The sequence below is a fragment of the Mya arenaria genome, chromosome 2 (genome assembly GCF_026914265.1).
Source record: "Mya arenaria isolate MELC-2E11 chromosome 2, ASM2691426v1".
Classification (NCBI taxonomy): domain Eukaryota; kingdom Metazoa; phylum Mollusca; class Bivalvia; order Myida; family Myidae; genus Mya; species Mya arenaria.
This window is the reverse complement of record NC_069123.1, coordinates 35,502,788-35,516,630: the sequence shown is the minus strand read 5'-3', so window position 1 is coordinate 35,516,630 and position 13,843 is coordinate 35,502,788. Positions and strand designations below refer to the sequence as shown.

At 34.2% G+C, this 13,843-nt stretch overlaps 1 protein-coding gene across 7 annotated transcripts in view; it reads right to left on the bottom strand.

Moving 5' to 3' along the window:
* The window catches only part of LOC128206119 (uncharacterized), a 36,122-nt gene that overhangs the window by 9,263 nt on the left and 13,016 nt on the right, over nucleotides 1-13,843 (bottom strand). For 5 of the 7 annotated variants that reach the window (XM_052908404.1, XM_052908392.1, XM_052908383.1 and 2 more), the window contains 14 exons: nucleotides 12,986-13,017; nucleotides 12,302-12,457; nucleotides 11,380-11,627; nucleotides 10,905-10,940; nucleotides 10,303-10,350; nucleotides 8,914-8,972; nucleotides 7,369-7,398; nucleotides 6,030-6,103; nucleotides 5,187-5,364; nucleotides 4,820-4,941; nucleotides 4,314-4,499; nucleotides 2,327-2,456; nucleotides 419-501; nucleotides 19-92 (listed from right to left, as the gene is read on the bottom strand). In XM_052908404.1, the coding sequence (XP_052764364.1) occupies nucleotides 19-92; nucleotides 419-501; nucleotides 2,327-2,456; nucleotides 4,314-4,499; nucleotides 4,820-4,941; nucleotides 5,187-5,364; nucleotides 6,030-6,103; nucleotides 7,369-7,398; nucleotides 8,914-8,972; nucleotides 10,303-10,350; nucleotides 10,905-10,940; nucleotides 11,380-11,627; nucleotides 12,302-12,457; nucleotides 12,986-13,017 (1,456 nt within the window). The remainder of the gene's footprint in view (nucleotides 1-18; nucleotides 93-418; nucleotides 502-2,326; nucleotides 2,457-4,313; nucleotides 4,500-4,819; nucleotides 4,942-5,186; nucleotides 5,365-6,029; nucleotides 6,104-7,368; nucleotides 7,399-8,913; nucleotides 8,973-10,302; nucleotides 10,351-10,904; nucleotides 10,941-11,379; nucleotides 11,628-12,301; nucleotides 12,458-12,985; nucleotides 13,018-13,843) is intronic. The other 2 variants (XM_052908413.1, XM_052908432.1) reach the window with 2 other exon arrangements.

The following is a 13,843-nucleotide window of genomic DNA, read 5'->3' as shown; positions in this document are numbered from 1 at the left end:
GAGGTACCAGTTACTCACTTTTCAATCCTCTCACAAGCCTTACTGAACATTCCCAGAGCTGCCAATGCCTTAGCTGCCGATACACGCACCTCCTGGATAAGGTAAAGGAAATATTGCAAAACTTGTATATCATGCTGAAAGGTTTATTTGAACACATCGCTCATTATCACCTGGTAACATTATTATTTTATAAAGTAGTCTGCTGAGAGAGGATTTTGTATATACCATTACGCTTCGAATTAAAGTAAAGTGCTCCTGTATAATTCATTCATTTACATTATTGATTTTATATCAATATTTGGCTGAAATTTGTATAAACTTTATGCAATGCAAATAAACAATTGAAGTGAACAAATATATAAATTATTGAGCCCAATGTCTAATATATGTATATATCCAATATGATATGCATCCCTACCTTGTTAGGGTCATCCCAGAGTTTCCTCTCTAGGATATGGTAAATCCTACCCTCCTCTCCCTTCCTACATACATGCTCCTTACCTGTATATGTATAAAACAATAATCATTTTGAAATATATATATATATACACAGAAAATATGTATACAATATAAATATAAACAAACAGTGAAAGAATTCTAAAATTGTCCTGAACTCTTCCTTGTCATGATTTGATATATGGGACATCGTCTGTGAAAATGAGTCCTTTTTTATCTCATAAGCAGGTAATCATAGCTGCTCTTACATATTTTCTAAAAAGGTTCTTTAATCGGATTTCACATATTGTTTAAAATGTAACTGTAATCCTATCTCTTGGTTGAAAACGTGATAAATCAACAGGCCTATTTTTTTCAGACAACATCTCATAAGTCATATACTAAAAGCATATTATATGTTTCCATTGGCAAAATGCAGACTCTTAATTCAGAAATAATAGAGATCATTTTAACATTGGAATTTCCCATGCTGCTGGTAATTTTCAGTAAAAAATAAAAAAAAAGGTCAATCTAAATCATATCTGAACATTGCAGTTTATGTTATGATCTATGCTTTGATGTTTCCTTAATTAATATATAAACCCCTGGAAACATTTTCTCAAACAATCTTTAGTCTCTTAAAACTTCTCATTTTGGAGAGTTTTAAGCAATTTTCATCATGATTATCACAATATACTTTTTTTGTCTAATAATACCAAGATTAAAACTGCACTCTCACAGATTGAACGTTGTGACGACTTTTTTATTTTTTGTCTGGGAACGAGCCAATTTTTGCGAAAATCCATGCAAACCAGTTATAGAAGACTGCTGGCAAAAAAATCAGATCGCAGATTTTTATAAATAAGTTCAAAAATTGATGTTTTATGCATTTTTCTTAAACCGTTAGTAACGGTTTAAGCCATAATACATCAATTATCGAAAACAAATATTAACATCTACGATCTGATTTTTTGTCAGCAATCTTATATCATTGGTTTGCAGATATTAACGCAAAAATTTGCTCTTTCCAAGACAAGAAATAACTAGATATTTCACCAACAAACACTTTCATGAAGTTTGGTGGAAATTGGATGAGAAATGTTCAAGTTAGAGAGCGGAATAAGCTAAAATGGCCAATTTTGACAAATTCAGGGGGCCATAACTCTGGAGTGCCTAAAGCGATTTGGCTGGTTATTGAACTTGACCGAGATATTTCACCAACAAACACTTTCATGACGTTTGGTGGAAATTGGATGAGAAATGATCAAATTAGAGAGCAGACAAAGCTAAAATGGCCAATTTTGACAAATTCAGGGGGCCATAACTCTGGAGTGCCTAAAGCGATTTGGCTGGTTATCGAACTTGACCTAGATATTTCACCAACAAACACTTTCATGAAGTTTGGTGGAAATTGGATGAGAAATGTTCAAGTTAGAGAGCGGACAACATTGTGGAGCCGCCCGCCCGCCCGCCCAATTTTGACAAATTCAGGGGGCCATAACTCTGGAGTGCCTAGAGCGATTTGGCTGGTTATCGAACTTGACCTAGATATTTCACCAACAAACACTTTCATGAAGTTTGGTGGAAATTGGATGAGAAATGTTCAAGTTAGAGAGCGGACAACATTGTGGAGCCGCCCGCCCGCCGCCGCCCGCCCGCCATGGGTGTTCCCATAATACGGCCATCGTAAATGGGCGTATAAAAAAGTTGTAAAAATGGTATATCTATATATATATATGCAGCTTTAAGATAGATATTTGGCTAATTGAAATAAGATACTTAACTATATTTTTGAGAAGTCTTTAACACAGCAGACAATAGTTGTTTCATATTATTAATGATAGACCTACCAAATTTACCATCTCGATAACTGATGAGAAGTATTACTAACCCAGCACTATGAGGAGATCAGCTGCCAGGGCCCTGTATTTCCAGACCGAAGATTTCTGGAACAGCTCAAGAAGATGTTGAACCACGTCCCAACTTGTACTGGACAGCTGTTTTACCAGGGTTTCAAGTGCCTGGGAAAGATTGAAAAAGTCCATTGAAGTCTCAATATTTAACAAGACCTGTCACAGTATGTGACGAATGCCCCCGAATGTGACATTGACCTATGAACAAGGTCAGTACATAAAAAGTTAAAGATCAAACAAATACATATGGCAAGTTATTTTAAATTGCCTCTAAACATAAAAAATACCACCCATACTTGACAACCTACATTCTTATGTCCTTATATTCAGCATTCCATTGTGAATAAACACTAAGTGTATCTTTCACCTTAGAGGTAGGTACATGGGTCTTGCACGTGACACGTCGTCTTGGTATGTCGAACACATGTGGCAAGTTATTTTAAAATCGGTCCATACAAGAAAAAGTTACAGCCCGGACATAACAACCAATACTCTGTATCCTTATATGCAGCACTCCATTGTGAATAAACACCTAAGTGTGACCTTGACCTTAGAGGTAGGGACACGGTTCTTGCACGCGACACGTCTTCTTGGTATGTCGAACACATGTGGCAAGTTATTTTAAAATCTGTCCATACAAGGGAAAGTTACAGCCCGGACATGACAACCTATGCTCTATGTCCTTATATGCAGCATTCCATTGTGAATGAACACTAAGTGTGACCTTGACCTAAGAGGTAGGGGCACGGGTCTTGCACCCGACACGTCGTCTTGGTATGCCGAACACATGTGGCAAGTTATTTTAAAATCTGTCCATACAAGGGAAAGTTACAGCCCAGACACAACAACCTATACTCTTTGTCCTTATATGCAGCATTTCATGGTGAATAAACACTAAGTGTGACCTTGACCTAAGAAATAGGGACACGGGTCTTGCACGCGACACGTCGTCTTGGTATGCCGAATACATGTGGCAAGTTATTTTAAAATCTGTCCATACAAGGGAAAGTTACAGCCCGGACACGACAATCTATACTCTATGTCATTATATGCAGTATTCCATTGTGAATAAACACCCAAGTGTGACCTTGACCTTAGAGGTAGGGACACGGTTCTTGCACGCGACACGTCGTCTTGGTATGCCGAACACATGTGGCAAGTAATTTTAAAATCTGTCCATGCAAGGGAAAGTTACAGCCCGGACACGACAACCTATACTCTATGTCCTTATATGCAGCATTCCATTGTGAATAAACACTAAGTGTGACCTTGACCTAAGAAATAGGGACACGGGTCTTGCACGCGACACGTCATCTTAATATGCCGAACACATGTGGCAAGTTATTTTAAAATCTGTCCATACAAGGGAAAGTTACAGCCCGGACACGACAATCTATACTCTATGTCATTATATGCAGCATTCCATTGTGAATAAACTTCTAAGTGTGACCTTGACCTAAGAGGTAGGGACACTGGTCTTGCACGCGACATGTCGTCTTGGTATGCCGAACACATGTGGTAAGTTATTTTAAAATCTGTCCATACAAGGGAAAGTTACAGCCCAGACACGAGTTATTGAGTCGGACACATGGACGGACGGACAGACAGACGGACGATGCGATTTTAATATGCCCACCTTCGGGGGCATAAAAACAATTTTGCAATGTCTTACATATATATTTGAGGTTACTCATATCCTCTCACTGCAATGTCTCATAATAGACAGACAATTTAACTATTTTCCGATTATACTGCCAAAACAAACAGGGTCAGAACTTTTTAACTTTTAGGTAAGGTTGTGTCCTAATTTAATTTTCAAACTTAAAAACCATGGCCATTTATTTTGATTTACCTTGAACGAAAAGTAAATGAGAATGATCAATAAAAGAGTTAATGACAACAGTTAAGCTGGCAGTTTTGTCTTTGCTTCAAATATCTGCCTTAAACTCCAAAGTTAAATCTTACCTTAGCTTTGACATGTGTGTCACTGGTATGGTTAAGAGATCGGAGAAGCCTAGCTTTGGCATTTTCATCTAGGACACACAATTTCCCGAGCAGAACGGCCGCATCAAACGCAATCTGGTCATCGGGGTCGGGGTTCTGACAGAAGTGGCTTAACACCTTCACTAGCTCAGGAAACGAGGGGATTTTCTGAAATCCATTTAAAACAGTTTCAAAAACTGACTCAGTGAATAAACCAGAACCATCATGCATTAAACATAACACATTAATGTGAAAAATCTGGAGATAATCTATAATGACAAGGAGCTTTTAATCCTTAGAATAAACAAGTATTTAAGTAAAACTATGGCTCTAATAATATAATGTGCCTCAGAACATTTCCATTTTTCTAGAGGAAAAAGTGAAAAATTCTAGCAAGTCCTTAAACAGTCGTTAAGCTACCTACCATATTTATTACTCACAGAGAACTAACTATTGTCTAGTAAACTACCCATAACACAGTACTCTACCTTGTTTACATACTGCACATTTTTTCCATCAATCATGTTGAGAATGAGGTCTTGACGAATCTCGTGGTTCCCAACAACGAGGTACTTGAGAATCACCTGTAACACGTCCTCATCCCAACAACCTGCAATAAGGGAATGTTTAACAGTGTTTTTTAAATTTTAAATCCAAAAACTAGGTTTCGGATATCATAAACAAGGGCATGAAAAGTGAATGACATTTCTTCTCTAAGTTTACAAAGGGGCACAACTTAACAAAATGTCTTAGTCAGAGTGATGCAACTGGTATATATTAGTGGAAATAAAACCCTTGCAAAATTTACCATATTAAATAAAGGGTCATTGATACAAAAGTGAGCACATAACATACCTAGCAGAATTAGAGATTTAGCCGCCTCATATCTGGTGCGGGAGTCCTCATCCAGCTTTACCCTCTCTTTAAGAGCAAAGAAAACCATGGCATCACCACACCTCAACACACCAAGATGCTTGGCTGCGTCCCTTCGCTCTTCTGGGCGCCTTGACACAAGTTGCACATGGACTAGGGTCTGAAGAGAATGAGAGACTCTGATTATGACTGGAAAACCATGGCATCTCATAACAGAGGTGTACAGGAGATAGTCAAGATAATCGCGACTTTAAGAGCATTTTATGTACTAGCTGCTTGCCATTTATAGTCATGTTGTCATCGCTCATTAAAACCTATGATGACCTGGAGTGTTGTCTAATCTATTATTAGAACCATCATATTGTAATATTCCTGAGTATCTGAGTGGTCATGGTCTTTCTAATTACATCTGTAAAAATTTGTAATGCATGCTAAAATAACAAGAATTAGATCGGAAACAATCTTCAGGACGTACGTACGTACAGACAGACAGACAGACAGACGTACGTACGGACAAGGGCAACCCTATATGCCGCCACTTTGTGGGGGCATAAATATTAGCAGTGGTCTATATCTGAGACTAGTTTGCAAGATAAATGATGTCATGATCTTAAATATTGAATGCAACAATAAGATAACTGAGATAAAAAGAACTAAAAGTAATTTTCATAATTTCAAGTAGGCATTAGCTAATAGGCTGAGAATGTAAAACATCTCATTCAGCTTTTAAAATACTTGTATATTCAGTAGCAGAACCACCCCAGAAATAGATAGCAATTCCTCAAGAAGAAACCATACTTATTTTGAAACAGACTGAATTTGTACCTTGACTCTCTCCCACTTGAGCCCACTGTATTCCTTGCCTCGGCTGCTAGGTTTCATTTTGGACCAAATGCTCGCTACAATTAGAAGTTTTACATGTAAGTAATTTATTTTTACAGAGGTGTACATATAAAAACATAAATAATCATAATTATAAAATCTGCAATAAAATGTCTGCAGCCAATGGTATGAAACTGGTTAAATTTTAGTTTGATAAACACCAAAATTTTCCCTGCTTTGTCAATATTTATTAAAAAAAACTCTTTAAACAATTGGCTGCAGATCTTAAAATGTTTTTTAAGACTTGTATTAAATAAGGCCTGCAAGTATTCAATAACCGACTTAGATCTTACTCAACTTTATGAGTAAAATCTAAGTGTTTTAATTGGACTGTAAAAATAATTGACCAATAGACTGAATGAAGTCACTGAGGCATATCTAAGAATAAAGTATTGAATACTGCCCCAGCAAATGAGATTAACAAAAAATTGTAAAATGAGAGAAAGGAAAAGAATAAGTTTGTAAGCTATAACTCAATGGCGCCACAACCAAAATATCATACATACAAACAAACAAGCAAACAAACTTAAAGCATAGCCACCAGCTACAGCAATATGCAAAATAGCATAACAAAATGTGTTATAAATGTGTAGAAGAGTTATAAATAATCAGATTAAAACATTTGTTGACATATTAATAATGGTTATTCTGTTCATTAATATACAAAGTTTTAGAAGAAAAATATAAATAATTATGTTGACTTAGTTTTGTGTATTCATATAATAATAATTTTGTTCTAAATGAATCAAAGCGCTATAGGTATAAATAGTATTGGGGCTTCAATAAATACCATGCATGGACATTCCATGCTTAAAAAGGATCAAGCACATAAAAATGAGCCGTCTTCATGCATCTTAATGTGAAGTGTTGTTAACAGCAAGGGAACTACAACTTTGCGATAAAGAAATGGTACCAGTACATTTGTCTTGCTTTGCGAGGCAGTGAAGGTCAAAATCAGCATAAAAAAGCCATCACCAAAATCTTAGACCCAAGACCCAAGCATGTCAGTTTAGCAATAATAACTTCCAAGCCAGAAATAATGTAGAACAAAGAAAGTAATTATACTATAGATTGCTTTGATTTCAAAATGGTTCCATTTTAACTAATATTCATGATTTTATCACATTGTGAATTCAAAACTATGCTAAGTATAAAAAACCCTACTGCTTCAGAAGTAAATGGCTGTGATTTTAATCACAATGGTGATTACAAAATTAAAGCAATCTACAGCTTTAAAGACAGAAAGTCAGATATGTTGAGCATGTGTTCTCCCGTTCAATACCTCCTGCCTCACTGTCCGCTGCTGTCTCCGCTATTTAAGGGAAACATGCAATGAGCCATATATACAACATTGAACCATGATTATCATATTGGGGTGAATCTAGAAATGTCATAAATCATGCAAAAATTTCTTTGAATAAATGGGATTGGAAATGGTACTCAAGTTTTAGTATAAGCTTATTCATTTTACATTGATTGTGAAAGTTATAAGAACATTATCACAATCAAGCTCATTGGCACAAGCATCCAGTCTGGAAATCAGACCTGGGACATCTTGTGAGAAACAAGTGTTTTATTTCTTATGCTAACCAGACAGACCGTGTTGGTATTTGTCAACTGTGAATTTTTAGTAACTCACCATAGTTCTGTCAATGGCTAATATCAATTATTTTGCATGGCAAATGATACATAAAGGTATATGATGGAGCATTTATTAAAATTGATTCATAGTCAAAAGCCAGCTGAGATAGTAATGAAGCTTACACTAATTTCTTTGAGCTCAATTGTGGCGAATGCTGATAGCTTATAGAATCACACTCAAGTCTATAGCTTTGGTAGAAACCAGTACTGATGTCCTTTTTGAGAGACATGGGGTATGTTCTCCTGGTGGGGATTAAATCGAAAACCTTTTGGGTGAGATGGAACCTAAATAAACAACTAGACCACTGTCACCATAATAATGGTATTATTATCAAGTGGTAAAAAAAACATTCTACAACATGCACATGCTTTCGATTGATTGTTGAACAAAATAATAAGGCTTCTTGTTTGCATTAAAAAAAATGAAATTTTAAACATGCAATATTTAAACTGTGAACAAAAATAACAATATTCAATGCAATAAAAGGGCACAAGGTGAACTAAAGGTACTGAAAATGAATACCAAGCTCTAATCTTTGGGTAAATCAATCTTCTGAAATATACATATACAACAATAGATTATACTTATTCCTCTAACAGCCGACACTTTGTAAATAATAACACTATATTATTTGCTTTGAATTTTCATTTTAAATTTTAATGGTAACAAATTAAACTATTTATGAAAAACCCCTGAGTGAACTAAAATACACCAAACATAGACAAGTTCAATTTGCTGTAGTAAATTGAGTGAATGTACAAGGATATTAATTATAAAGATTTTATGATTTAAAAATTCAATACAAAGAAACTCATTGTTGTTTTTCAAAAATAAATAAAATTATTTATATCAAAAATCATTCTTTATCATTTTGTTACAATAATTATATTTCTTGATTTAAAAATACCAAGCCAGGAACAAAATCTCAATAATATTTATTTTACATACGAAACAGGCTATTTCACCTTTTTACGCATGAAAAAAAAACTATTTTACATAAAAAAAACTAATAACACGTGTGTCCAAAACACTACAATCAATTATATTCCTTTCAAAGCAATTTTGGAAACTCACATTGTTATCCCAAGCAGAGAAAAAGGTATGCTCTTTGTAACAAACGCAAAAATATACTCTTTTTTTCAAATTTAACACATGTCAATGTCTGGAAAATTATTTTTTACATACCTTTTGTGAAGGCTCTGGACAGTACAGACATTCGGTTGGAAGGTGCCCCTGGCTTCCCACTAAAACAATAAGAAAGGTAGTAAGAAATTAATTTAGTTCAGATATGTTATAATTCTGAAATGTGATATGTGCACAAGGGTTTAATTTGCAGCATAGAATATGAACATTGAAGTTTGTATAAATCTTTAACGGTGTATTTTCAGATGTCAGAATACTTATACGTTTATCTCGTGAAGCAACAAGATTAAATTAAGATTAATCAAGATGGTGTGCATGTTCAACATTATTTGAGTTATCAAAGCACCACTGAAAAATAGACTTTATTGTCAAGAACTTATGTTATACGTAGTACAAATTAACACTTGGTAAAGAGGATGTGAAACATGTACCAGTAAGTACCCATACCATCAAAAAGTTGCAGATGGCCTTAAAACTTCATCTTGCACAAGCCTACACATGGAAGTCACAACTTTAAAATGCACCCTGGATATAAACTATATGCATTAAACTTGTACAAAGTACATGTACATGGATTATGTAGCACCCCAAAAAAGTTGACACATACCGGTACATGTACAGTGTTTCACAACCCCTTTATCAGCACATTTAACAAATACATTTAAACCAATCATGTATGTTTTTACTAACATGAGCATTATGGCAAAGTACATACATATATACATGTTAAAGCTGTTACTAGATATCTTAGCCAATATTCATTCATTCAGTGATTTCATACAGAAACAAATGAAAATGCTGTATCTATGATACAAAAAGACAATTCAGAAAAAATATCGGAACCAATCAGAAATTGAGAAAAAATTATTTTGACCAATCAGAATTGAGAAAAGATATTTTGAACAATCAATAGATTTTTTTTATAAAATAATGTAAATATTTGAAAAAAAATAAGTTTCTTTGACTGAATGTATATCCTTTTACAGTGAAACCAGTGTTTTCTTTGTTAAATATGCACAAGTTGATCATAATTGCGGTACAATTTGCGAGACTCTAAAGAAACTACTTTGTAGAAAATTTATTTAAAAAATTGAACAAGTACTATACTTTTATCCTTTAGAAATAAAAGAAATGTGGAGAAAACAACTCAAAGAGCCTTAAAACGTGGTAGACAGGTATTAAAGGTAAGATGCAAGTAATCAATGAGGATGTTTAAATTGCTTGGAACATTATGAGATGTCCCTTTAAAGTAATACTGTACATCATTATAGGAGTATAAGCATCATGATATTTTAAAGCATTAAAATAAACTATTCATTCAAATAAAAAGCAAAACAATTATGCACACATAAAAATGCACATTTGGCTAAATCATACAAAAAGGACAATTTACAAGTAGCAAACATTTAGCAGGCTACAAGAAATACCTACACAACAGAAACTGATTTAGAAACAGTAGACAAAGTGGCTGAGTTCTCTCTGTAAACAATTGGAGATGAAAAACTCATAATACTTAATCTTTAATCTGATTGTTCAGAATGTTGTTAACTTTCATATCATTACTGCTCTGGAAGATTTAAGGATACACTTGTGATTTGCTGTATTTGTAACAAGATTTGAAACATCTGTTTCAGCTGTACTTGTTTGTTTTAAATATGTCAGCACATCATCAAATATTCAACGTGTAAGCTAACAACGATATCGTTAATCACCTTGTCATATTTCTGAACAATCGACGACATTTAGTAATTAAGAGTTCTTGAATGTAAGCAACTTATATCTATAAAGTATTACTTATTTGCGAAATTAGCAAAAGAAAAAATTATAGGAAGACAAATAAAATTGCTGCACAGCTAACAATCTACCAAGACAAATTTGAATATCTACTAAAAATATTAATCTAATTATTCACTTATAACAGCTATTTATTAATACTAAGCTAAGATAATTGATTAAATCAAAGAATAACTTTTAACTTCAAACCAAATCAATGGCGGCCATATATAAAACAGCGTTGTTAGCAAAAGCTATACCTGGTTTTGCCCGTTGAAGAACGAGAAGAGGTCCGACTATAGAGGCAGGAAGATAATAAGTGAATATTCCAGGGTCCATAATAAAGAGCAATCACAAGTCAAAGTCTAGACTTAGCCTCAGAAACTTGTTTTTTTTTAAATTACAAAGAATCATTTTAATTCCATTCATTTCATTAAATAAATGTGAATAATTGTATATAATAGCTATCAAAGAAAATTGACTTTCATGTTTGTAAAAAAAAGTTCTTATGAATTTTTAGTCAAGAAAAATGAATATATTTAATTCAATTAAAATACGTGCCAGTTTTTTTTTCTTGATGATAGTCTATTTTCACTAAAATTAAAACAATTAATGCAGGCAATAACTTTCCTTTAACTGTTATAGCATTCAATTTGAATTCAAAAAAAGCATTGCAAATCCACATACGATATTTGATGTCAACAAAGTGGACTATCAAGCACTAATCCAACTTACGATGTTTGTTGGGAACTTCGCCCGCTACGTGACGTCATGCTCTTCTCTTGCTCCAGCATCATGCGGAACTTCTTCTCCATGGTACTAGGCCCCTCCTCCTCCTTCTTGGGTTTGTCCCGGTATAGACGCAGTTTCGTCTCCTTATAGAGCTGACGCTGGTCAACGATACGCACAGCGGGCTTGTGGGTGAGAAAGTCGTCCGCGTCCACGAAACGGTTGGAGAGCTGCGGATACTCCTTGTCTTTGCTCTGAAATGTGAAATGAGATGAAACATAATAGGACTAACTTATTGTTTGGATAATGATTTTTTAAATGATGTATTACGACCTATGGTATGTTTTTTTCATATATTTTCAATAGGAAGCATCATAATTTAGCCCTAACATTACCTCTATAAGTTCTCATTCATCAGAGGTTTAACAATGATAAATTCATTGTTGTGAACTTAGCATTACCACTCTGGTGTACGAGAATTTAAGTTTTATAGCTAAGTTTAAAACTGTTAGAAATTTATTGAATTACCAAAAAAACTTGGTATTAGAAGACTTGAAGGTTTCAATTTGCATTTTTTTACGAACTTTATCTAAAATCACAGTTCTTATAATTGGCAGGCCCTGATTCCTCTTGAGCAAGCTTAAGTATCATATCTCATTTAGTCAAATTACCGACTTTAACTTGATTTTACAAGGAGAACTAGTTCATTGAAATAACCATGAAGCTAATTTTCCTTTTAAAGTCTTAAATCTCAGAGAATATTACACAAATTGTACCAAAATATGAATATGAATATGAGTGATTTAAGATAGTTTGAGAAATTAGGGCCGTTACGTTTGATTGGAGTATGGGTTTTATCAAACATCAGTTTGAGAAATTAGGGCCGTTACGTTTGATTGGAGTATGGGTTTTATCAAACATCACTTACAGTCCTAGTGAGAGGCAGGACCTCGGGTGGGGGTATGGGTTTTGGGTGATACACATTGAGCCCTGGGCGTATCTTGCTGGGCTTGATTTCCACCATGACTGTCTGGGGGCGGGACATCCCGTCTGCAGTGGTGGGAGGGGCTGTCACCATTCCAGGCTAGAAAACAGGACGGTAACTGATATTAATTTATGAGTTAAGTATTTATGTTTAATAATAATCACTCTAGTGCAATAACCCAATAACTGCATATAGAAATAGAAGCAGAGGTTGATTTATTGCAATAAGGTGATGATTATGATATTTATTGATTGTAGGAATTTTGCTTCAGTTTTCATTAGGCTTCTGAATTTCCAATTTCAATTAAATAAAACTCTGAATCAAAACAAACCTAAAAAAATCTTTGTTTCACCTTTCCTGACCCACATTTTGAGGGTTGGGTAGATTGTTTACTTAACTATGATCACCTGAGAGGCCAAAAAACATTTCAGGCATTTAAAATCATTAAAATAAATGCTTTTATGCATTTTTTTCATTTGTATGCTGGAAGCATTGTTTTCTTGAAATGGTAATAATTTCACACATATAAGCCAGTCACACTTTCACTGCTATAATTATAGAACTGTATATATATTAAGTTACGAATCTTTATGAATAAAATTTGACATAAACTCTACAAGAACTGACAGGTGTTCCTGATCTTGCTCCATCCCTCGTGTCTGAAAGAAAAGGTTTAGAGGTCATGATTACAATGGTCTCAAGTACATGAACTCAGAAAAACAGCATTATCTTTTTCGCAAAATATATGAGCCGCGTCGCGCGATTTTGGGCCTTCGGACATATATTTGCTATTACAATGTTTTAAGGTATTTGAATGAAATGATATTTCAGGAAGATATTCTGAGAATTTCATGATGATATCACTTAAATTGCGTAAGAAACTTGCTTACAAGTAAGACCCTGTATTGCGCATTTTGAATACTAAATTTGACGTCATTCAAATGACGTCGTTACGAAAGAACATTATTCAAATGACGTGGCACGGTGCAAAATTGATGTATCAATATCACATATAGCTTATAATTTAAATTCTTTTCTTATCATAGAATCTTCAATGACCATAAATTAAGATAAAAATAATGAATCAGTTTTGTATTCTTAATACATTTGGCAGTTTTAAACACAGATGATTAATGCAGGCAAAATATGTTGGGACGAAATCCATGGTTGCTATGGAAACATGAGTAAACCAATGGTCATAAATTGTCGAGAAAATGACCCACCAATGACAAACCTTAAAAAGTAAGAAGTTTGGAAGAAATTGATTTACATGTACATAGAAAAATAATTATTTTTGGCATTTTTTATTAATGATTATTTCATTTGTAATATTTATGTCCGAAGGCCCAAAATCGCGCAATGCAGCTCATATGTAAATAACAGTAAAATCTTCAATAAGTTATGTAATCCAGCAAAGTTCACCATCAATGCTCTCCTAGAAGAAAAGATACAATGAAATGAAGATTCGCAATTTTGAGTCTTAAA